Source organism: Lucilia cuprina, chromosome 6 (genome assembly GCF_022045245.1).
Source record: "Lucilia cuprina isolate Lc7/37 chromosome 6, ASM2204524v1, whole genome shotgun sequence".
In the NCBI taxonomy this organism is placed as follows: domain Eukaryota; kingdom Metazoa; phylum Arthropoda; class Insecta; order Diptera; family Calliphoridae; genus Lucilia; species Lucilia cuprina.
The window spans coordinates 29561723-29589222 of NC_060954.1; the positions used below are offsets into that span (position 1 = coordinate 29561723).

Sequence of the window (27500 nt, forward strand, 5' to 3'; positions counted from 1 at the left end):
AAAATTTGGTAGGGAGATTTTCGATCATATGAAACTTATTTATGTCGAATTTAATAGCTATATTCGTACATTTGAAACAGATATGCTGTTTTCCGTGGGTCCACTTGTATGGGGCTATCAGAATATTGTTTATTTTCAAAACCAAACAAATCTTACCTATAGAGAATATTTGTGGGAAATTTCAATCCTCTATCTCGTTCCGTTCAGACTCTATCGTGCTTTCAACAGGACGGAGAGACATGACTAGATTGTTTTAGAATTTAATATGAACCCAGAATATATATACTATTGTGGGTCTAGGACCAATACAAGCGGAACGACAAAATCAATATACCTCCCATCTTTTTTGATGGTGGGTATAAAAAGAAAATTTATTTAGTTTGATAAAATATTATGAAGTATGTATTTTTTATTACGTGTGGGACATAAAAATGCAAATGAGGCTATTGCCACCTTTCTAAAGTACGTTCGGTTTTGACATTTCCTTAAGCTAGCTTATGCACATTATAGTTGGGCCTTTATGTATGTGGGATGACATAAAAATAACGATACTTACCTGGATCTGTGGAAACATTTATTCCTCGATCAGCATCATAATTTATCATTCGGTTATCGTGATACCAAAATATGTATTCTGAAATTTCAGTATTTTGTACGACATGACATTGCAGTCTTAAAGTTGATCCAGGGGTAAGATAGCGTATGTGTGGGCCTGATATTTCTGCTCGAGCTTCTGTAAAAATTTTATATATTATAAGTATAATAGAACAAGTAATAAAGTATAGTGTGGTAGGACATTACCGACCAAAATAAGTTTTTATAGAACGGGCAGAGCATTTGTATATTAATTTCGATATATTTAATATACATCTACTCCCCAATTTACTTGACAAACTTCCACAAGATTTTGCTTCAACGAAATTTATATATTTGGGTCAAAAATTTGAAAATAAAAGAATGAGCATCTCGATATTTATTTGGTTTCATGATATTAACAAAATTTAGGAAAAATTGATCTGTTTGGTTATAATTATTTTATAAAAAATATATTTTTCACACTAATTTCAAAAAAATTCACTTTTAGTTCCGATAAATTTAAATTTTTGGTAATTGACCTAAATATTTAAGGCTATTTTGCTGCTTAAACCCGTTGAGTTTCGGATCGGGTATTCAATAATATCCCTTGTTTGTTTATTATGATAAATTAGAAGACGATATTTCGGTCACAAAAGTAAGTATACGGATCATTTCAGCATATCAAAATTTATGAAAATTTTACTTGTATTAATAATATAATTACTTTTTAATAAAATATTTTTACAAAATAACTTGGAAAAATCTAGTTTTAGTTCCGTAATCTTGAAATTTGGGCCGATTAGCTACGGAAATAATTAGTAGAACAGTTTTTTTCTCATTGCTACGATTTTTTTCTACTTTAGACACCGGATTTTGGATTCGGTAGTCATTGAATCCTCCAAATGATGGAAATATAATTTTTAATTTTGAAAATAGTTGTTATTTCGGAATTAATGTTATATGCATGGATTTTGTCATTTTGAACAAAGTACGTTCTTAAAAAAGCGAAATTTAACTCTGATTTCTTAAGACTTATAACCGTCTTGTCTATACCCGAGCAAAATTACGTACATCAATACCCAACATACACGGGTATGTCATACAATTTATATGGCTATTTCATATTTTTATACATTTCTAGTGTATAATTTAGATAATTATTAAAACTAGTTTAATAAAACGTCTGTATATATAAATTAGTATTTGATCATAAACCATTTAATTTTAGCATTTTCTTTTAAAGTTTTCTTATTGCTTTCCTATTAACAAAAATATCATATGCAAAAAACCTAAAGAAAAACGCCTTCATAACGTGTAATGTACATTATGCAGAATTTGACTTTGTAAAATTTTGACTTTAAGAACCTATTACTCAGTGACCGGGAAAGATAATTGAACAAAACTTTTTATATATTAATTATTAAGGTGTATAAAATCGATTAGCATTAAAAAAAGTAGGGAAGTTTTTTGCAAAAAAAGATTGCTAAGTCAAAAATTTAAATTTTAAAACTTAAACTTAAATATTTTTGTTTATATTGGAATAAAATTAATATAATCAGCATAATTTTACTTTACTAAGTCATACACATTAAAAAAATGTCATTTCATCAAAATCGGCCCATATTTGTAATGTTTACAGATTCCGCAAATATAACACATTCAAATTTGTGAATAGAGACACATGACTCTGTATTTGGAACTAAATTTGTTGTTTAGCTAATTTTTTTTTCCAAAAGATACAAGAATATATAATTCTAATAACAAAACATAAAATTTTTAATGAAAGTTAATATTTGTCCGATAAGGGACACATAATTTGTATACATACACATCCAGGTATGTTGGGTTTGATACACGAGGTAAAAATAGAAAATCAGTCATCGGTTGTTTTTTATACAGACAGTAAAATGGCTCCGACAAAATTTTAGGACTCTAACTGTTACATTATCTCAAGATAAACGAATTTCTGTATTTAATTGATATGGGCTCACCTCATGGGTAGTCCGCCCATTTATTACTTTAAATGTTTACGTGGATGTTAAAGTTATTCATACAGATTCTAACTGTAATAGTTTCCAAGATAAACGAATTTTTATATTTAATTTATATAAGAGGTGCCACGCCCCCTAACGCTAGCCCGCCCACTTTTAATACCATGTAAACATATTGACACTAAAGTGCCTCCGACAAAATTTGAGGACTCTAACTGTTATATTATCTTAAATATACGAATTATATATTTTCTTAATGTGGGCGTGGCTCCTCGCCCACTTAAAAAATTCAAAATGAGAAGTAGCCTATTACGTATTCCAGACATACAGAAATACGCTGTGAAAATTTCAAGCAAATCGGTTCAGCCGTTTAGTAGTCTATAGCGTTCAAACATACAAACAAACACATATTCATTATATATATATATATAAATATATATATATATATATATATATATATATATATATATAATATACTATATATATATATATAATATATATATATAATATAATATATAATATATATATATAATATATATATATATATATATATATATATATATATATATATATATAGTATATATATATATATATATATTATATATATAATATATATAAATATATAGATATTTCCTTTAAGTTAGACAGGTTTTCCAAATACTCCGATTTCCAAAGCATACAATAATGCTACCAATCATATCTTGATATACTCGATACAATAACCACGTTTTATGGATCGGACATTTTATTTGTTCTAGCATAAAATTAAGATGTATCCGTGTTCAAAACTGTCAATTCGTATTCATACCACCAATTGAGCCTGATTTTATATAAAAATCTTTGGACAATAATCAATTTCAGAACCGATATGTAGTGTAAGTTATTGACATGGTCACCATTTGACGATTATTGGTAGTATTTAAGAGTCTGTAATGGATGATTGGAACCAAAAAATTGTTTTAATTAATGGATACTAGTACAAATATTATTAATATCACATTTTATGCGGAACATTGCTGTTTTATGTTTACAACTAGGGTTGCCAGCCTGGCTGGACTTGGCTGGATTGTCCAGCTTTTTTGATGCTTGTCCAGTTTCAAGCTAAAATTTAATTTGTCCAGCTAAATAAAATATTTTTAGTACACTGCAATAATTATACCCTACACCACTTTAGTGAGGAGGGTATATTGGATTTTTGCTGATGTTTGTATCATACAAATAGACCCACCTTAAAGTATACCAATCGGCTTAGAATCGTTTTCTGAGTCGATTAAGCTATGTCCGTCCGTCTGGCTGGCTGTCCATGTAAACCTTGTGCGCAAGGTACAAATTTCGCAATTTTCAAGATAATTGGATGAAATTTGGCACGCACGTTTTATTTGACCCAAGGACGAAGCCTATTGAAAATGGTTAAAATTGGTTCATTATTTCACCTAGCCCTCATAGAACAAAACTCACCGAAAAGGGCTTCTGAGTTCATAATTATGTTAAATATACAGATATATCGATAAAATACGGCAACACTAAGTTTTATAGAAGTCTTGATGACCCTGCCAAATTTCATAAAGATCGGGCCCCATTTGACCCTAGCTCCCATACAAAGTCCTCTTCAGAAAATTACTTGAATGTCCCAAATTAACTTATAAACACAAATATCGCGATGAAATTCAGCACAATAAAATATTATGTAAATATAAATATATTCACAAAACTTTATCGGGCTTGATCCATATTTGCCCCTACCACCCATATAAAGCCTCTTTCAGAAAATTAGTTTTTTATCTATAAATTGCTTAAATGTATCGGAACAAGGGAATATTGAAGATAAATGCTTTATTATGAAAAATAAATCACATTTAATATTCATAACTGGTGTAGGGTATCATATGGTCGACCACGCCCAACTATACTTTTTTACCCATTTTTATGTTATCTTTGTCAAATCATGTTAGTCAACTCTTTGTTATACAACTATATTATGATTTCCCTCTTCTATCATCATGTCTCAACACTTGAATGACGTAATATATATTAGGTATGTTCGCATACTCGATAATTTGTAACAATTTGCAACAATTGTTATTGGATTCCGTTCGCGTACGTTCAAAAACTTGCAACGAGAGAGTAAGAGAGCGGTAAAAATTACAGCTTGTTGATAGAGAATTTTTTGATTTTACTGAATATTTTTTCCCCACTAAAGCCGGCTTTACACGATCACACAAGTAATATGATCTGTCAAAATTTTGTGTAGAAGAGCACGGATGGGATCGTCTAAACGCAATATGTAATGAGAAAGAATACAGATGGAAAATTTGACAGTCGCTCTCTTCATTTTTTGAAATGATTCAAAAACCAAGCAGGTCGCATTAGATCAGGGATGTATTTTTATGTAAACACATATAAAAAAGTGAATCAGCTCTTTCCATCTAACTTTCTTATTGTTTTATACCAATCGTGTAAACACAAAAAATATAAATCATACGACTTTTATTCTCTTTTTTGGTATACGGATGGAATTTCATTTTACTTTTTCATTAGACTTGTCGTACGTAAAGTGTGATCGTCTGAAGGCCCTTTAAAAAATATCCAACTTATATTTACAACATGTGTTTGATTTATGAATATGTAAACAAACCAAAGAAATCAATAATTTGGTAAATTTTAAATTTTTTGAAAGAAATATATAAATTAACACACGAATATTAAAAAATTATTTGTAATTATACTTATTTTAAATTTATTTATCATAAATTAGTTTTTAAAAGAGTTTATTTGTCATGAAAAATCATAACAAATATTGTCAATCTAGCGTTTTTAAAACAATTTGTGTAAATTTTTATGTTAATAATATGTTTGTATCATGAAGTTTTAAAACAATAATATATTTTTAATGATACTACATGTTTTGTTAACTTTAAATATCCATTTATTTATAGGAAAAATCAAAGTTACAATTATTTGTTTTTTAGTGTTTTGTTAGCGATTGAAATTTCAGCAAAAGCGGATTTCGCGTATTTTTTGGATATTTTTTTGATTGAGAGTAAATTAAAAATTACTCTCTATCATAAAGTTACTGTATATATCTTACAGGAAAGTACGCGAAAAGACCTATTATTGCGAGCGATAGTCAATTTCTTTACGTACAGCTTACGTACTTATGATTTTTAAAATTTAAAACTTTAAAAATGGAGCTTTTTCACATCTTTTGCTCTAAAAAGTAAGTTAATGAAGTGATCGGGGAAAACTAAAAATATATTCATACTCTGTGGACTATAACAAAACGGAATTGGTATATGAGAACCCTTGTATTTTTTTGGTGTATCACTGTAAAACTATTTACACAAGTATTTTTTTATGTCCAGCTTTTTTTGTTTTGTCCAGCTTTTTAAAGCCCAATGTCCAGCTTTTTGCGAATCGGCAACCCTATTTACAACAGAACTGTTCCGCAATGGATTGCAATTATGGTAAAGAAACAATTAATTTAAAAGTTAAAATATCGTCTTCCAATGCATCATAAAGAACAAATACCCGATCAAAAACTCCGGGGGTTTAGATAGTCAGATGTTCTTTAATAGGAAAAATAATAATCAGAAATAGGAATAATAATAATCAGAACAATTATCAAAAATTTCAATTTTTCGGAACAATAAGTGAATTTTTTCCCTGTTATAGTGTACAGAATATTTTATTATAAAATAATTACATTCAAACAGGTAAAATTTTCATGAATTTTGTTAATATCATTGCCAAATACATATTGAAATTATCTGTATACTTACTTACCTATTTAACTACATCTTAAATAAGAACTCAAGTAACCAAAATTACCCGGAAAAAATAGTGAATAATAATTATCATAATTGTTTTTCATAAATATATGTGTTACTTTTTTGATTTTTGAAAAAATAAAATCTTTTTTAAATAAAACCAATTGTCAGTATTTCTGTGTACTTTTGATATTAACTGTGTATGCTGTAATTCTTAAGAATTTCGAATTATAAGAACGTACTTTGTTTAAAATGCCAAATCCAGGCATATTACATTAATTTCAAAATAACAACTGTTTTCAAAATTTAAAAATTCCAAGGAAGGTCCAATGACCGTCAGATCCAAAATCTGGGGTCTAAAGTGGAAAAAATTTCGTAAAAGTAAGAAAAACTGTTCTACTATTTCCGAAGCCAAATTTCAAGATTTCGGATCTAAAAGTGGATTATTTTCAAGTTACTGTGTAAAAAATATTTCATTATTAATTAATTATATTTAAACACGTAAAATTTTCATAAATTTTGTTAATGTCATTAAACCAAATATATATTGAAATGGTCTGTATACTTACTTTTGTGATGAAAAATAATTATCATAATTGTTTTTAATAAAAAATGTGTTTCTTTTTTGGTTTTTGAAAACTTATTGTGTGATTAACTGTATATATCTATTTTCTATATAAAGAAATGAATGTGTGTTTGTATGTTTGAACGTTATAGACTACTAAACGGCTGAACAGATTTTCTTGAATTTTCACAGCGTATGCCTGTATGTCTGGAATAGGTAATAGGCTACTTTTTATTTTAAAATTTCAAGTGGGCGAGGAGCCACGCCCACATTAAGGGGCGTGGTACCTCCCTTATAAATTAAAAACAAAAATTCATTTATATTGGAAACTATTACAGTTAGAATCTTAAAATTTTGCATTAAATACCAAAATGCGTTTTTCTTGAGATAATATATCAGTTAGAGACCTCAAATTTTGTAGGAGCCACTTTATTGTCAATATGATTATTTAATTTAATTTAAAAAGTGGGCGAACTAGCGTTAGGGGGCGGTGTAACACCCATATAAATTAAATACAAAAATTCGTTTATCTTGGAAACTGTTACAGTTAAAATCATAAAAATAACAAACAATTTTAACATCAATGTAAACATTTTGGATATTAAAGTGGCGGATTACTTTGGGGACTTGGAGCCCCCATATAAGTAAAATAGATCAAATAAGAGTGTTATATTCGGCTATGCCGAATCTTTTATACCCATCATCAAATCACTGATATTTTGAATTTGATATTTTGAACATAATAACATTTCAAAAAGGTCCATTGATGGGGGTTTAACTATTAACAGTGCTAATTTATTTAGGGAGTAGGGTTATTTGGTGTATTTAAATGGGTTGGTGTTATTATGGACTGATCCTGATAAAAATTGGTAGAGAGATTTCGCTTCCTATAGAACTTATCAGTGTCATCGCTATACTAGCATTTTTAAGCCATTAATGTGCGATAAGGTAATTAATTAAATAGGGGGTAGGAACAATTATGGACCGATCCCCACAGAGTTTTGAAGAGAGATTTAACTTACACAAAACTGGTTTATGTCGAATTTTATAAATCTACTAGTATTTTTAAGCCAGTACTGAGTTTTAAAGTCATTTTCTGAAGGGGCCTTATATGGGGGTAGGGTCAATTGTATATATATATATAATTATATTTATTTATATTTATATATATTCTTTTTTTTTTGTAACGTACATTGCCTGCTTTGCACCGAAGTGACTATGAGTTAAAAAAAAAAAAAAAAAAAAACTGTTAATATGTTATTGTAAAATACAAAACAACAAAACAGATTTTAAGTTTGGCCAAGCAAAGGATTAGATTAGGTCGATGGGAGCCTATGATTGCTAACTAACAGTTGGTTGGGGGGGTTCTTGACCAATCTGCTCCTAACTCATGGTTTTACATAACACTTTTATAATACTCCCGATTGTAAAATAAATTCACTATTGACTTTACTTTAAATGGACTAGATAAACATAGCTAAATCAACTAAAAGCCCCTACTATGTTCTGAAATGAAAAGAAAAATAACAAAAGATATTGATCAAAAGCTAAGAATAAGGTTTTTCCGGTGGAGATGAAAAACCCGTGCCTCATAACCCGCCCTTACCATGATTCTAATGGCAATCATCGTTTGTTGATAGAATCCCGCCTTCATTCACCCTAACACTTCAATTCACAAGAAAACTGTTAAATTTCTTTAGCAATTCATTTTGCTTTCATTAATTTATTTTCAAAATAAAATAAAAAATAAAAGAACTTAGAACAGAAATATTTGTTGCAAGTTGTACAAGAAACAATATTTAACTCGTGGGCTAAAGATATTTTTATAAACTTTAACGATTAGCAAATAAAATTTCTTGTTGTATAATTGAATAAGAAATATTGAAAAATAAATGCCAAATATAAAATTTATAAATGAATACATTTTGTATTGTAACACCTTCAAAACAAAATAATATAGATATAAATAAAAATGATAATAATAAACTTTTAAAAATTATAATTTTGTTTAATTTTCATATGCTGTTGGTTTATAAGTAATCTGATTTTTTTTTTAAATATTTTCTGATTTCATATTAAATTCAAAAAATTATCAACATGCAAAAAAAATTAACAATAAACGGTTACGGTAACGTTTTCACTTTGCTCATCACAATTAAGTTACACTTTAAACAAACGTGAGCTTAGTGTTGTAATTAAAAGTATTAAAATAAGAAAAGTACAAAGAGAAATGCAAAGTAATTCATGTGGGTGCTTCTTCTTGTTATTGTTCTTTTTGTTTACATCAGTTTTACAAATTTTATAAGAAGATTTGGTGATTTTTTTAATTTGTTTGTTATAATTTCTAGATTGTTTAGTTTTTATGATTTAAATTTGTTACCATTTTAATTGTTATGATTTAATAAACAGTAGTGAGAATTGTGTTTTCTTTTTCTGTACATGTTTATATTTTTTGGTATATCTTTTATTAATTTATAATTTTTTTTCTTTTTGTAAATTTTTGTAAATATATGTAATTGTAAATTTATGTAACTACTTATTTCGAAATTTTTGAAAATTTGTATTAATATTCCGTGAAAAAGTAATAAAAATGAGAAAAAATTTAAAATTTTAACAATATTAATAACAAGTTTGATAAACAAAATTATAAATAAATAATATTTTAACAAATTAATAACAAATTCAATAAATTGTCTATAAAATGATCATTAGAAATGTTTTACTTTTGATTTTGTTATTGTTTTCTTTTGATTCTTGAGTTGAAATAAAGATTTAAATATTCAACATTTTAATGGTTTTTCTTTTGATGGATGTGTTTTGGTTTTTATATTGTAGATTTTAACAAAAAAAAAAAGAAAAAAGGTAAACAAAACAACACAACTTAATGAATGAACATTAGTATAATCTGGACCATTGGTAGTATTTAATGATAAAAAATGTAGGATTCTATTCATTGATTAATTGTGTGGTCTTGTTTTGAGCACAAGAGTATTTCATACTTAATTCAAAAAAATTCATTTTTCACTCACCCAATAGTACAACGATGGACGATGAGGCCTCTCCGTTCTCGATGTTGGTGATGTTTTTGATGTTGGGAAAAAAAGTAATTTATAAAAGACTCTTGCTAGCTATTTTAGTAGTTAGGATCCACATGATTCTAAAATTATTAACAATTTATGATGCAAATAGAATAAAATTATGCTTTCTGATTTGAAAATCTGATTTTCTTCAGATGTTTCTCTTAGTATAGGTTTTGGTATTTATACATAGATGTAGATAAATCAATTTTGAAAATTTTGAAAGAAATTAGTTTGGTGTTCGAAAATGTTGATGATTGAAAAATTATGTTTTTGATGGTTTCTCTATAATATTTGTTGAGTAGGTTGTAGAGCAGCTTGATTGGAAAACAAACGTTCAATATTCACATCAATTCGTAGTAGTTGTTACAAGTTGTAATGTATTTTATAAAATGTTGTTTAGTTTCCCTTACCTACTGACAGGTTTTGGTGGAATCTTGACAGGGGTTTGCGGATTAGATTAGATGCTCAATACAGACTTTTGGCAAGTTATCCTGCAGCTGGTTTTACACCTTTGGTGAGTTGTGTGGTGGATTTTTTTTTTTTTTTTTTGAATAAGCAAGGCAATGGAATATTGAATTGAGAGTTGTTGGTTAGGGATTGACATTGCAATCCTTATATTCGGACCAGATCACGTCGCAGAGATCTCAAAGCAGTCTTTTGCACTTTCTGGCGATTTATATTTAATTTGGTTTCAAATGGTGATTTGGAAGATGGTTCATACGAACGCATGCGCAGATGCAAATTTGCCAATTTTTGATCTTGCACAGATTCTCACTAAAACAATATGAAATCTTTATATTACACGGAATTAACGCACTTTAAACCAAAGTAAATGCTTACCAATTCTCTAGATTTAGCAACGAATAGATAAATTTAAAAAATTCAAACTTTTATTTCCAACAAGATAAATTTAAAAATAACTAAATTATCACTGCCAGATATTCATTTCAGGTTTATAAGAACTGGAATATGACTATATGGCACAAATTAATTTGGGGAAAAGGAAATAAAATCTTTTGAAACTATGCCAATTCATCTTTTTGAGAATAAGTTTTAGGGTAAAAGCATTTTGGTTTAGTTGCCAAAATTGACAATTGACAATACTAACATTATTATCGACTCAAAACCTCAAAATTTTTGTCAACAAAAGATGACCTGCCGAATAATGTACTCTATATCTAAGAAATTTTTGTTGAATAATAATTTTTCTAGAAAATTATCTTTTTTCCTAAAGTCTGAAATTTATTCAGTCGATTTTAATTGGAAATATTAACAATTTAAAAATTATTCGGGGATACCATGTAATGTATGCAAATGATGCAACGTGTAAATGTTTATATACATTTTATGTTGATGATATGCATATACACATTTATTGATCATCACAACTTACAATCCACAACAGCTGATAACACTGATACATGTTATATTAGGTGTAATACAAAATTGTGGCCTATTTTAATCACTATAAAATGTTTATAAAAATTAAATGTTTATTAAATAGAAAAGAAAAAATTAAAACATTTGTTGTATATACAAATTTAAACTTGTAATAGAAAAATATTTCGTTTTACAATTAAATGGTAGAAACGTTCACCACAAACTGCATAACATTTACTCTATGAGTAAAAATGTTAGGAAGAAAAAGGACGTTTTATATATTTGGTATATTTTGGAGTGTGTCGTTATATTGAAATTAGCTTTGTTGTAGAAAAATTATATATAGCAGTTAAAAAAGAAATGTTCGTTGTAAGAAAATCTGTTCAGATTCAAAATACGAGAACTGTTACAATTAGACCGGAAATTAAAAATAAATTCAAAGCTATAAATATGTCATAATGAAAGTATGTGGTTTTATGTACGAATATCTTTGGCGTGATAAGTACCTACGATTTTGCCATCAGAATCAGTTAATACATAATAATGATTTCCTAGTGTTTCTTTAACAATTGCTTTCACAAACACCGGTGCAAATTTTGCATTAAAACGCTTTTCCATGCTACTTTGTACAAAATTTCTACGTAGCACTTCCTGTCCAATATGAAATTTTCCTGGTCTTGTTCGCAGATTATACGTTTTCTGGTTTTGTTTGTAAGCTTGTTTCAAGTACTTTTGTATATCCTTTCTAATTAATTGCAAATGATCATCCCTGCATAAAGAAGCTATCGGTTCGTCTAAAGCTTTTAAGTTTTTCAACAAAGAGTATGAGGAGCCATGAGTTATCATATTAAAACCAACAGATATGGTGACATACTTATCGATTGATGATAACCGTTTCGTAGCGCACAATTAATTGCACTTAAGTTTTCATCCCATTTTGTATGATCCTGTTTTAGAAAAGCTCTAATGGCGGCTACAATCGAACGATTTACGCGTTCTGACGCGTTTGATTGCGCGTTTGAATTCCTAAAGAAGTAAGATAGGCGTTTAGGTCATTTGCCCTGAATTGGGACCCATTGTCGCTAACAATAGTTTCAGGTATTCCATAAACATGAAATATATGAAGTCTTTTATTGCAGTAGAAGTGAACTTTTTGAGAGGCTATAACCACTGGAATTTCGAAAGATGGTCCAAGACTATAAGTATTCCAATGTTTCCCTTTTTACTGCGCGGATAAGGGCCCAATAGGTCTATGTATAATCTTTGAAAAGGTCTTAAGGTTATGGTTTGGTTACCCATTTCCGATTTTAATACACAATTAGGATGTTTGGTACTTTTACACAGTTTGCAATTTCTAACAAAATTCCTTACATCTATTAACATTCCTGGCCAGTAAAATTGTCTTCGGAGGAGTTCCAAGGTTTTGGAAATACCACCGTGAGCTACTGTAGGTGGATCATGGAAACGTTTTATGAGGGTTGTTCGAAGACCGTATGGAATCCATAGCTTCCAAGCTTTTTTCATTGAATTCTATTCCATCATAATGCTCAGTTCGTATGTAGACATATTTCTCGACGATTTTTATGTCAGGGAACTGAGGTTGGTGTTCAATTATCTTCTTCTTCAAATCACAATAATCTAGATCGTCAAAACATGGAGAATTTAAATCTATTTCTGGCTCGGATAAATCTATTGACTTATTGTAAAGTTGTAGGCTTGAAGATTCAAAGCACATCTGGCTAACCTTCCACTTAAATTCGGTTGCTTCACCAGCCAAACAAGACTGGAGTGGTCAGTTATAACTTCAAATTCTTGGAGTTCTAGGTAGCATCGGAATCGTTGAATAGCTTCTATCGCCGCCAAACATTCACGCTTTGTCCCGCCATAATTTCTTTGAGCGGAATTAAGTTTTTTGCTCATAAACGCAATGGGCTTTTCCTCATTATTATTGTCCAGTTGAACATGCACAGCCCGGATCCCAAAATCGCTGGCATCACAATGAACGGAGCAGAAGATAGCAAATCTTTGATGTGTTCAAAAGCTTGCTGAGCTTCGGATGTCCAGACAAACTTCTTTTTAGTCGACAAGGTTTCTGATATAGGATAAACTACACTAGAAAAGTTTGCAATAAATCTCAGATACCAGCCAGCAAGGCCTAAGAAGCCTCGAACTTGTTTTAGGTTCTTTGGGGTTGGCCAGTTTCGAATTGCGCTTACTTTCTCCGGGTCTGTAACAATACCACCATCTCCAATGATATAACCTAAGTATTTAACTTTGGTTACACAGAATTTGCTTTTAGAAACGTTAAGGGTCAAATTAGCTTTACGAAACTGTCCTGCTATACGAATAAGAATACCAATATGTTTTTCAAAACTCTCGGAAACAATAATTAAATCATCCAAGGCTATTTGCCAATCTTTCAAATCTAACTTGGAATTATATTGGCTTTTGGAAGCCGCGCAAAGATTCCCTCAATAGATGGTAATGGATATGCATCCTTCTTCGTGACAGAATTCACTTTCCTAGCATCCAAACAAAGGCAAACTTTAATCGGTTTTATAACCAATCTCATCGGGGAACTCCAGGGTGAATTTGACGGTTCAATAACACCCAATGTCAACATTCGGTCAATTTCGGTGAACATTAGTTTTTCCACTGCTGGTGATACGGGGTAGAACCATTGATTGATCGGTCTGGCTTCGCCAACATCGATCCAGTGCTTTATTAAGCCCGTTCTTCCCAACCCTTGTTTTTCAAAGTTTGGAAAAAGAGAAATGACAGCGTTTAGTTGCTGCTGTTGACTAGAAGTTAGAATAAATTTATCATCTGATTTCTCATAATCAGATTTACCACAAACCTCGGACAGACTTTCGGTCTTATAGGACGAAGCAGACGGACTTGCGCTAAACGATGACAGGCCATACTCTACATAGTCTAAAAAGGACACTTTGGCATAAAAACGGTTATCTTTCGGGTCGCTAAGAATAGCATAAAGTAATAATTTTGAACATATTTTACGTTTTCTATAATAATTTTTCAGGCGAATTGTAGAACGTTTAGATTTAGTTGGTTTGATAGAAGCTAATTACAAATCCTTAAAGATTTCGTTACGCTTAGACATATAACGTTCCCATCTTGTATGGTAAGGTACAATAGGGTGAATAAGTTTATCACAATCAGTGTTATCTTTCACAGGGCTTGTGTCTGGTCCTTTCAACAGTTTATACACACAATTATTATTTTCATTTTTAACTGAGCTTTCTACGAAGTTGTTTTGCGGACGACAAGGAATGGTAGTTTCCAAAGTAGGCAATATGTCTTCGGGGTATATGAGCATTAGTAGGGCGGTTATGCAAGGTTCTCTTAACGTGTTCATCTTCAAGAAAAGATTCTCGCATTTGAACTAATTTCCGCAAGTGGGGTATGGAATGTATCGGAATATACAGTAAATCTTGCCTTTTTTCCGGTCTTAAGTTAAGTAAGTCTATACAAAAATTCTTCTACAGTTAAACCAGTACTTGAGCCGTCAAACTTTAGACACCAAATTTGGATAATGACGGTTATTTTATCCGTATTTACCGTCGAAACTTGAGAATGTGTTGGTGGTGTTCTTACAACATTTGGTTGTCGATTGAATTGGGTCTGATTTGGATAAGAACTATAATTATTCTGAGGACGATTTTGATGAAGTTTTCGAAATAGCACCGCGCGGTTTGCCCCTTGGTCTGTTAGCATTCAGTTTAATAGGAAATGAATATTTCCGAACGTCTTCTAATCCACATGTTAGGAAACAGACAGGACATTCTTAAGCACTAGATAAGGAAGTTTCAATACAATATCTATGAAAGATATGATTGCAACGATTTATTACCATACAAGGATTTTGTTCATCCAATCTTTCATTACAAATGCTACATATCTGTTCAGGGTTTGGAACTAGGACATTAGCTTGATCAATTTGAATATGAGCTTGATCAGCAGTTGATGCTGAAGGATGAGTTAGTGTTCTTGGCAAAAACATTTTGGAATGAAAAATGTAATATCAAAGATAATTTCGAAAAATTTAAAAAAGTTATTTAAACAAAACTTTTTCTTTTTTCTTTCCTTTAAACTTGAATTGAAATACAAGTTTAAACAAAAGTAAACGCAATAAAAGTGGTGAAAACTATGTTAGGTATATTAATATAGCGAAGTTTGATCAATATTGGATTACACTACTAGACTATGGATTTTTAAAGTAAATTATGATAACTCGTTCCTACAACATAAGTTTCAGTGACTAATAAAAAGGATGTTAATCCGCACATAGCAAATGTAACATAAATCCAAATTTTATCAGTTAAGAGAACTATTTGCTATAAAAAGAAGATATTATAATCCACTGTAAAAATTTACTAAGTTATATCTACTGAATAAAAAATAAACGATTATATCTTGAAAGCCATATGTAGAGGTTATCGGATAGGTCACTCGAACCCATCAAATGCCTAAAAATCCAGGAAACATACATATATTCAAGAATATAGAGGATGATATTTTATGCTATAGGTAAACTTATATAAAATGAAATCTACTAAATTACTATAAAGTTCGGAACAGAAATACATGTGGTGTTAGCGTACTTCTGCCCCACGTTGGGCGCCATTTTCTGTAATGTACATTGCCTGCTTTGCACCGAAGTGACTATGAGATTTAAAAAAAAACCTGTTAATATGTTATTGTAAAATACAAAACAACAAAACAGATTTTAAGTTTGGCCAAGCAAAGGATTAGATCAGGTCGATGGGAGCCTATGATTGCTAACTAACAGTCGGTTGGGGGGATTCTTGACCAACCTGCTCCTAACTCATGGTTTTACATAACACTTTTATAAGACTCCCGATTGTAAAATAAATTCACTATTGACTTTACTTTAAATGGACTAGATAAACATAGCTAAATCAACTAAAAGCCCCTACTATGTTCTGAAATGAAAAGAAAAATAACAAATGATATTGATCAAAAGCTAAGAATAAGGTTTTTCCGGTGGAGATGAAAAACCCGTGCCTCATAACCCGCCCTTACCATGATTCTAATGGCAATCATCGTTTGTTGATAGAATCCCGCCTTCATTCACCCTAACACTTCAATTCACAAGAAAACTGTTAAATTTCTTTAGCAATTCATTTTGCTTTCATTAATTTATTTTCAAAATAAAATAAAAAAAAATAAAAGAACTTAGAACAGAAATATTTGTTGCAAGTTGTACAAGAAACAAGAAGAAATATTGAAAAATAAATGCCAAATATAAAATTTATAAATGAATACATTTTGTATTGTAACACCTTCAAAACAAAATAATATAGATATAAATAAAAATGATAATAATAAAAATTTTAAAAATTATAATTTTGTTTAATTTTCATATGCTGTTGGTTTATAAGTAATCTGATTTTTTTTAAATATTTTCTGATTTCATATTAAATTCAAAAAATTATCAACATGCAAAAAAAATTAACAATAAACGGTTACGGTAACGTTTTCACTTTGCTCATCACAATTAAGTTACACTTTAAACAAACGTGAGCTTAGTGTTGTAATTAAAAGTATTAAAATAAGAAAGGTACAAAGAGAAATGCAAAGTAATTCATGTGGGTGCTTCTTCTTGTTATTGTTCTTTTTGTTTACATCAGTTTTACAAATTTTATAAGAAGATTTGGTGATTTTTTTAATTTGTTTGTTATAATTTCTAGATTGTTTAGTTTTTATGATTTAAATTTGTTACCATTTTAATTGTTATGATTTAATAAACAGTAGTGAGAATTGTGTTTTCTTTTTCTGTACATGTTTTTATTTTTTGGTATATCTTTTATTAATTTATAATTTTTTTTCTTTTTGTAAATTTTTGTAAATATATGTAATTGTAAATTTATGTAAATATTTCGAAATTTTTGTAAATTTGTATTAATATTCCGTGAAAAAGTAATAAAAATGAGAAATGATCATTTTAAATTTGTATATAAATTTTAAAATTTTAACAATATTAATAACAAGTTTGAAAAACAAAATTATAAATAAATAATATTTTAACAAATTAATAACAAATTCAATAAATTGTCTATAAAATGATCATTAGAAATGTTTTACTTTTGATTTTGTTATTGTTTTCTTTTCTTGAGTTGAAATAAAGATTTAAATATTCAACATTTTAATGGTTTTTGTTTTGATGGATGTGTTTTGGTTTTTATATTGTAGATTTTAACAAAAAAAAAAAGAAAAAAGGTAAACAAAACAACACAACTTAATGAATGAACATTAGTATAATCTGGACCATTGGTAGTATTTCATTGATAAAAAAATGTAGGATTCTATTCATTGATTAATTGTGTGGTCTTGTTTTGAGCACAAGAGTATTTCATAATTCAAAAAAATTCATTTTTCACTCACCCAATAGTACAACGATGGACGATGAGGCCTCTCCGTTCTCGATGTTGGTGCTGTTTTTGATGTTGGGAAAAAAAGTAATTTATAAAAGACTCTTGCTAGCTATTTTAGTAGTTAGGATCCACATGATTCTAAAATTATTAACAATTTATGATGCAAATAGAATAAAATTATGCTTTCTGATTTGAAAATCTGATTTTCTTCAGATGTTTCTCTTAGTATAGGTTTTGGTATTTATACATAGATGTAGATAAATCAATTTTGAAAATTTTGAAAGAAATTAGTTTGGTGTTCGAAAATGTTGATTGAAAAATTATGTTTTTGATGGTTTATCTATAATATTTGTTGAGTAGGTTGTAGAGCAGCTTGATTGAAAAACAAACGTTCAATATTCACATCAATTCGTGGTAGTTGTTACAAGTTGTAATGTATTTTATAAAATGTTGTTTAGTTTCCCTTTCCTACTGATAGGTTTTGGTGGAATCTTGACAGGAGTTTGCGGATTAGATTAGATGCTCAATCCAGACTTTTAGGCAAGTTATCCTGCAGCTGGTTTTACACCTTTGGTGAGTTGTGTGGTGGATTTTTTTTAAAAACCAAGGCAATGGAATATTGAATTGAGAGTTGTTGGTTAGGAATTGACACTGCAATCCTTATATTCGGCCCAGATCACGTCGCAGAGATCTCAAAGCAGTCTTTTGCACTTTCTGGCGATTTATATTTAATTTGGTTTCAAATGGTGATTTGGAAGATGGTTCATACGAACGCATGCGCAGATGTAAATTTGCTAATTTTTGATCTTGCACAGATTCTCACTAAAACAATATGAAATCTTTATATTACACGGAATTAACGCACTTTAAACCAAAGTAAATGCTTACAAATTTTCTAGATTTAGCAACGAATAGATAAAATTAAAAAATTCAAACTTTTATCTCCAACAAGATAAATTTAAAAATAACTAAATTATCACTGCCAGATATTCTTTTCTGGTTTATAAGAACTGGAATATGACTATACAGCACAAATTAATTTGTGAATTGGCATAGTTTCAAAAATCTTTTGATATATATATATTATTATATATATATATATAATATATATATATATATATATATATATATATATATATATATATATATATATATATATATATATATATATAATATATATATATATATATATATATATATATATATATATATATTATATATTATATATATATATATATATATATATATATGGCATCTCATCTATACCCTCCCCACTAAAGTGGTGTAGAGTATAACGAGATTACAAGAAAATATCAATTGAAATAACATTTTCAATTGATATTTCATACTTTTTTGCTAAACTGCATTATACTTTTTTGTTGCGAAACTAGTCACACTTGTTCCTTTTTGCAAACTATCTAAAATGTCTGCCTTTTCTTTTAACTACAAACATTTAGATTTTTTACACTCATGCCGACTAAATTTCAAATTTCTTTGCCATTTAAACAAAATAGTTTAGGGGATATACACTCATTTATATAAGGGGATTCCCAAAATTTTAAAATTCGAATTTAATGAATGTATTTCAATGTTGTCTAAATGCTTAGAACACATATGCTGTGAAAAAATTGTTCACGTTATAGTGCTTTCTGTGTTTGTTCACGTTACAGAGTAGTCAATGTAAAAAACATCCATTTTTGACAATGAAAATGGTCAAAATTATGATAAATCGTCAAATCTGGCAACAATCAAAGTAAACAACCGACTTTTATAGACTAGCTACAAGCTAACTATCATATAATGTACCCCAAAATTATCAGGAGAGCATTTTGTTTCGACATGTTTTCTCATGTTTCTTTATTATTCATGGAAATAATGAACAAATCATTCATAATTTTATGGATACCGGTGTTATTATTAGTTCCCCTGCAGAAAACTGATGTCTATTAATTTTAACGAACTAATATCAAAACTTGCATTAAAGCGAAATGTAATTTAGATAACTAGTGGTTAAATTTTTAATATATTTAATTAAAATGCAATAATTAATACAGTAGGGAATACAAAAGAAAACCATTACTTCACTTTCTGCAACTAACTTTAACAGCTTGTTTTTCTAAAATGAAAATTTGTCTTCGTTCTTAAAAATAACGAACGAAATTGGCTTTACGTTTTTGTAACGAAAAAATAAATTTTCATGTGAGTGACAACGAAAGAGCTTTATTTTTCCATATATTTTTGGTTTTTAGAAAATGAATTCGTTCGTAATAAACGAAAGAAATGTCAGAAATAGACGATAGGCAAAAGCCTTTCGTTTGCCCAAAAAACAACGAAAATTTTACCAAAATACGTAATAATATGTGGCAATTTGAACCAGAATGTAATTGTCAATACAAACCTTTAAATTTCTTGAGACGTTGCATACAATTTTCATGTTGTTTAAAAAAAAAAACATTTTTTCATAATTTCAATTTTTTTCTAAAATTATTTTATTTTTGTTTATTTTTTAGGGTTAACACCAAACACCTTATTACTACATGAAAAAATATTTAAAAATTCAGAAATTAAATACGTAGGCAATAATGTTCTGTTACGATAGAAAAAGCTCATTTCATTTTATACATTTTTAAACGAAAACTTTCAAATGTTGTAATAAAATGAAATGTTCGTGTGAGAACTAAATTGTTTTAGAAAAACAGGCTGTAAGTTAGTTAATAAAGAGTTACCTTTAAGCTATTTTTTTAGTAACTAACCCTGCATGACTTTCAACTAGCTTTAAGTTAGTTACTAAAAAATTAGCTTAAAGGTAACTCTTTATTAACTAACTTTATTAACTAACTTACTAACTAACTTAAAGTTAGTTAATAAAGAGTTACCTTTAAGTTACCTTTTGATGAAAAAGACGGCTTTTAATGCATTTAAAGTTAGATCAGTTGCTGGCAGGGTAAATATGAAAATTCGTAAATATAATACAACTAAATTCTAAATTTTACACGAAGAACTTTAATATTCATCTGATAGTTTTTAAGAAAAAAATACTATCAACTGGGGGCTTGGAGCCCCCATATAAATAGAATAGAAAAATTCGTATGTCTGAGAATTTATTAGAGCTAGAATCTTCAAATTTTATATAAATAACTTTTCTAAATGTGTACATTTAGAAAATAAGGGACGGACTTTCAATAGGGGGCTTGGCACCACATAAATTTAAATACAAAATTTCGTATATCTTGAAAATTGTTGGAAGGTCTACGTATAGCTATACGGATCATATCAGAATAAAATAAATATGCTTTTTACATCTGACCACAAAATAAATATTTAGATTCCTGCTCAAGGGGAGATTTCAAATGTTTTTGAAAAATTTTATTTTTCAAAAACATATATAAATATATATACAGCGAACCAACAAAGTTTTTTGCCTACCTTTTTTAAGAGAATTTAGATTTTTGTTCATAAATAAAAATGGGAAAACCAAGAAAAAAATTAAAATACAAATTTTGGGAATTTATTGTTTTATTGTTAAAAGGAGGAGAGTGTTAAGTATTTTTAATTGTATAATTTAATTTTAATTTTATTTTTTAATAATAATTTTATATTTAATTTAATATTTTGATCAGAGTATGTTTGTGTCATACATCGGCAGTGCTTAAAATTTTATTCCCACACTAACACTACTTCACTTTGTGTTTTTGTATTCCATGCACTGAAAAAAAATTTTTTTTTAAATTGTTTACTGTTTTTAGTGTTGTCACTTTACTACTTTACAGTGTACTTTATTATAAATAACAAAATACGTTAAAATTTCTGGATTTTTTATGAATAGGTTTGGAAAAAATTTAAAAATTTGCAATTTTAAATACGAAATGAATCTTAATATATACTCCATGTAAATAAAAGTAAAGAAATAATGGCAGATTTTGAAAAATGAAACAAATAATGGATCGTTAGATGTATAAAAATATCCAATGTCAACTAATTGAAATTATTTACGGGATAATGTTGTAAATAGGCTTGTATATCTAGAATTAACATAGTAGCGGATATTACATTTGTTTAGCAGTTTATGTCGTTGATTCACCTTTATTAAAATTTCCATTATTTTTTACAATTACTCAGAAAAAAAGTTTTCAAATACATTTTTTACGTATTAATTGACAAATTTTCTCGATATATTTTAAAATTTAAATAAATATTAAATATCAAACATTGTCATATGCAAAAATAACTTTCGGCAAACAAGAACTTTTTTTAATTTTTAACAACAGAGATTTCTCTATGTGTAACTCCATCAGAAAACTTCCAAGCTCTCATTCTCTTAGTTTGGAATTTACGGACGTGTGTTGGAAAATAAACCAGAGAGCTCAATTGAGAGCTGGCTGCGCTTGTATGATTTACACAATTCCTTTGGCCCAATAGTCCCTGATGCAGCAATAAAGATTGTTAAAATTGTGTTTTTGCACACGAAATTATTAAAAACATTTTTAGAAAAAAAAGAAATTTTCAATTGTTTTTATTTTTTTATATTATTTTCAAGTGTCAATATTGGTCCAACCCAGGAAACACAACGAGATTAATTGAAATTTTGAATAATTTTAAATGAAAATCTTTCTTTCTTTAATGAATAGAATTTTAATAAAAATGACTAAGTAAACCCATTATTTCAGTGCAATGCTGCCTCTCATACAATTTAAGCAACGTTTTCTGACCGACATCTTATACGAAATTTGCAATTTCTGATCAAATTCGACAAAAATTTTTTATTGAGTTGATTTTACATACTTACCTACTACTAATAAATGTAAAAAAATTGATGTTGGGGGATGAGTAGATACTTGGCACTCATATATTCCTGCATCACGCTGCTGCACAAATTTTATTTGCAATGTCCAATCCTGAAAAATGAATGTTTTTATGAGATTATTCTACGCTTTTAAAAATTTATTTTGGCAAAAATAAATAAATACCCAGGAAAAATTGTAATAGTTCTACAACAAGTTCTAAATCACATGATTTTAGCCTGAACTCGTTCTAGTTTGGCGTTCACACCAATGATTTTTGTTCGAAATTGTCACCTTCGGAACTGGTTCTGAGGAAGCGTTATGGAGTCAACACTCGTTCTTTGGAACTCTTCTGAAACTAGTTCATTAATCAATGAAACAAATATATCTTTTTAGCGTTTTTGTTTCAAATTTTTAAGATTAGGAGCAATTATTAGAAATCGTAGAGGAATTTTTACTATTGTACTAATGTTATTTACAAAACTTACTTACATATACATATCTTCCGTACAATTTAATATAATTCTTCCGCACCTCTAATCTTTTAAAATATTTTTTGTAAGGATATACGCTACAACCAGCTAACTTTCCCATTTCTCGGTACCATTGAATTAGTGAGCTCTTTAATATCTTGTAGTTCAGTGGAATGCAAATATATACATTTACGCGTTTTCTATTTCGATAAAAATAAGTTTAAAAATGTTTAATTTTTTGACATTTTTTTCAATTGATTCCATAAAGTTGTTTCAGAACTAGTATGCGTTCCATTGAACTAGTGTAGTAGTAATATATAACTAGTTTCAAAGAACTAGTTCCTTAAAAACTATTTAGAAGTTTTAAAGTACCACAATAAGTAGTAATATATAACTAGTTTCAAAGAACTAGTTCCTTAAAAACTATTTAGAAGTTTTAAAGTACCACTATAATATTCTAAAGAACGGTCGTTTAAGTTCTAAAATTTTTCCTGGGTAATTCATTTATTTGGAAGTAATTTTCAAAACTATGAACAAAACAAAAAAAATGTAAAAATTTTAAAATGGATAAATAAGAGTAATTCCATTTTATTGGGCTATAACACAAATTGTGTTTAGTTTTCTTTGTAATAATTAATTAATTACATATTTTTGCAATACATTTTATATGAACGTTTTTATTATGTATATATATGTGTGTGTATATATATATATATATATATATATATATATATATATATATATATATATATATATATAAAAGAGATTAAACTGTCTTTATGGCACTTTTTTTAGCACATTAATAAAACGTTTCCGTAATATTTGTAAATATTGCACGTTTTAATGACAGTGCTCTATTTCAGATTGATATATTTTTAACATTAAATGTGGGCTATAAATAAGGGAACAGAAAGCGTGTTATGGACCCATCCTTACAAAATTTGGTAAAGAGATTTTGCATCCAATAAATCTTTTTATGCCCTACAGCACTTTAGTGGGGATGGCATATTGGGTTTGTGCTGATGTTTGTAACATACAAAAATATATGTCCCATACCGGCTTATAGTATACCAATCGACTTAGAATCGTTTTCTGAGTCGATTAGGTGAAATAAATTCGGTCCATTAGTTCAACTAGCCCCCATACAACAGAACCTCCGAAAAAGTCTTCTGAGCTCATAATTATGTTAAATATACCTGTATATCGATAAAAAGCGGCACAACTAAGTTTTATACAAGCCTTGATGACCTTGTCAAATTTTAGAAAGATCGGCCCCCATTTGACCCATACAAAGTGTTCTTCTTGAATGTCCAAAATTAACTTATAAACACAAATATCGCGGTAAATTCAGCACAAATAAATATTATATAAATATAAATGTATTCATAAAACTTTATCGGGCTTGGTCCATATTTGCCCCTAGCCCCCATATAAAGCCTCTTTTAGAAAATTCGTTTTTCATCCATAATTTAAGCAATTTATCGGAACAATGAATTATTATAAAAAATTAATCACATTTTAAACTTTTACAGATATATGTTTTAAATTGGGTACAGATATAAACTTGTTTATGACAAATTTTACCACTATGCTGATATTTATAAGCCTGTTTTCAAATTATGATATAAATTATGATCTCTATAATAATTTTCTGAAAGATTCCTTATATTGGGGTTGATCAATTATGGTTCGATGTCCGCAATACTTCACAGTATAATTTCTGTTTGCATAGAAAAAATTCTGCAAAATTTTTTCTCGATTGCTGCTACTATGATACTTATACTGTGTTATGGCAAAAGCGTTTTATCACTGTTGCCCAACTCTAATAAATGTTTATCTTTATATAACAAATACTAGCATATCCTGGGTGCTTTGCTACCCTAACTTAAATTAAATGCATATGTTCATACTTTCATAGAAAATTAAAAATACGTTCAATATCACGTGATTAAATTCGCATTCAGTAGAAGATTGTATTTTAGGTTAGGTTAGGTTGATAGGAGGATGTATACTACATCAAATCCGAAGAAATACACCTAGGCCACTATTGGGCCTGTTGTGCGCTCCTTATCATGAAAAAAAAAAACGGAACTGACTGAATTATTTTTCAGTGTTCAGGAACTCAGTTTCCTGAACGTAATTCCTAAGAATCTTCTAATCAGTGTTAGTTAGGAATGTTATTTCCGGAATAACATCACTTCCAAAGCTTGGTCCATATTTGCCCCTAGCCCCCATATAAAGCCTCTTTTAGAAAATTCGTTTTTCATCCATAATTTAAGCAATTTATCGGAACAATGAATTATTATAAAAAATAAATCACATTTTAAACTTTTACAGATATATGTTTTAAATTTGGTACAGATATAAACTTGTTTATGACAAATTTTACCACTATGCTGATATTTATAAGCCTGTTTTCAAATTATGATATAAATTAAGATCTCTAGAGTAATTTTCTGAAAGATTCCTTATATTGGGGTTGATCAATTATGGTTCGATGTCCGCAATACTTCACAGTATAATTTCTGTTTGCATAGAAAAAATTCTGCAAAATTTTTTCTCGATTGCTGCTACTATATGACACTTATACTGTGTTATGGCAAATGCGTTTTATCACTGTTGCCCAACTCTAATAAATGTTAATCTTTATATAACAAATACTAGCATACCCTGGGTGCTTTGCTACCCTAACTTAATATCACGTGATTAAATTCGCATTTAGTAGAAGATTGTATTTTAAGTTTCATTAATTTATCTTCCACATTATAGAAAATTTAGAAAGTACTATTTGAAAAAAGTACTATAAAATAACTTTAATAGATTATAATTTAATCAAAAATAGTATGTTTCTGTGTTCAATTAAATACAATTCAAAAAATATAATTTTAATGAGTTAATAAGTACTATAAGTCCGTTTCATTAGATTCTCATTCACTAAGGCCCCTACATTTTAAATTTTATTTTTAATATCTAAAATATCAAAAAGTACCACGCGAAAAACGAAAAAATACAAAAATCTCTCTCAATAAATTCTCATTTAATAAGGGCCGTGTGTTCCGATTAACCATTATAAAGAATCTAAAAGGTAGCATTTGAAGAATAGAAAAGTACACACTTACAGAATATTATTCAGTCAAAGTCATGTATGTTAAAATTAATGTTCTCAGGTTGAATATTTTAGAAAATTAAAAACGTACCATTTATGAGATAAAAAGTACTAAAAAGAATCTTATTCAATGAGGACCGTGTATGTTTAATAATCATATTTTTTCCCTTTTCACCTAGAAATATATTTTTCGAGAATTAAGTTTACAAAATATTCCGCATTTAAATCTATATATCACAGATAAAACTCAAATGATTCAAATCTGCATTCATTTGTTCCAGAAAAATAGTGCTTTCAAAAAGTACCAAACAATTTGCTCGAATTTGGTTTTTTATGTAGGCCTTAGTAGTCGAATTCCCAAATAATAATAATGTTTGAATAAAATTTCCCAGTGAAATACTTAGAAAAATTTTATTACAATAAATTTTACAGAGCTAGTCCTTAATTTAATACACAGAGAAAACAGATTCGTTGTGATAACCGAATTTGTTTCCAATCGAATTCAGCCGGTTCTCACAACTATATCAAAATTCGATTGTAATTATTGAAAAATTCCGTAATTATTACTGAATATATTGTGTACACAACTATTTTTGTTTATTATTCGGTAATGTGGATTGAAATTATTGGTATATTTGTGGATTTTGTGTATTTTAAAATATATTTAATTTTATTTAAAATATTTACAAAAGGTACTACCTTTCACGCCTTTCCGCAGCTGCAAAATTATTAACACTAATGAAAAAATAACACAAAATAGATTATAAGATATAACATATATTAAACATTACCTTTTTAGTCCGATTCTTTCGCATAATGTCATCCTCAAGCGTTATTCCATTTTTTAAATTATAAATTCATTTTATTTAATTTATTTTTGTATACGTCAACTATTATTACCTCATCGCATTTAGTTCCTTTAACCGTAATTAAACTTTGCGAAAGAATCGGACTAAAAAGGTAATGTTTAATATATGTTATATCTTATAATCTATTTTGTGTTATTTTTTCATTAGTGTTAATAATTTTGCAGCTGCGGAAAGGCGTGAAAGGTAGTACCTTTTGTAAATATTTTAAATAAAATTAAATATATTTTAAAATACACAAAATCCACAAATATACCAATAATTTCAATCCACATTACCGAATAATAAACAAAAATAGTTGTGTACACAATATATTCAGTAATAATTACGGAATTTTTCAATAATTACAATCGAATTTTGATATAGTTGTGAGAACCGGCTGAATTCGATTGGAAACAAATTCGGTTATCACAACGAATCTGTTTTCTCTGTGTATTAAATTAAGGACTAGCTCTGTAAAATTTATTGTAATAAAATTTTTCTAAGTATTTCACTGGGA

General features: G+C 28.5%; 1 protein-coding gene across 1 annotated transcript in view; it reads right to left on the minus strand.

Moving 5' to 3' along the window:
* LOC111683479 (zwei Ig domain protein zig-8-like) overlaps positions 1 to 27500 on the minus strand; it is a 174536-nt gene that overhangs the window by 33855 nt on the left and 113181 nt on the right. The window contains exons 3-4 of the mRNA XM_046954033.1: positions 22562 to 22670; positions 557 to 733 (exon numbers count right to left, since the gene is read on the minus strand). Of these exons, the coding sequence (XP_046809989.1) occupies positions 557 to 733; positions 22562 to 22670 (286 nt within the window). The remainder of the gene's footprint in view (positions 1 to 556; positions 734 to 22561; positions 22671 to 27500) is intronic.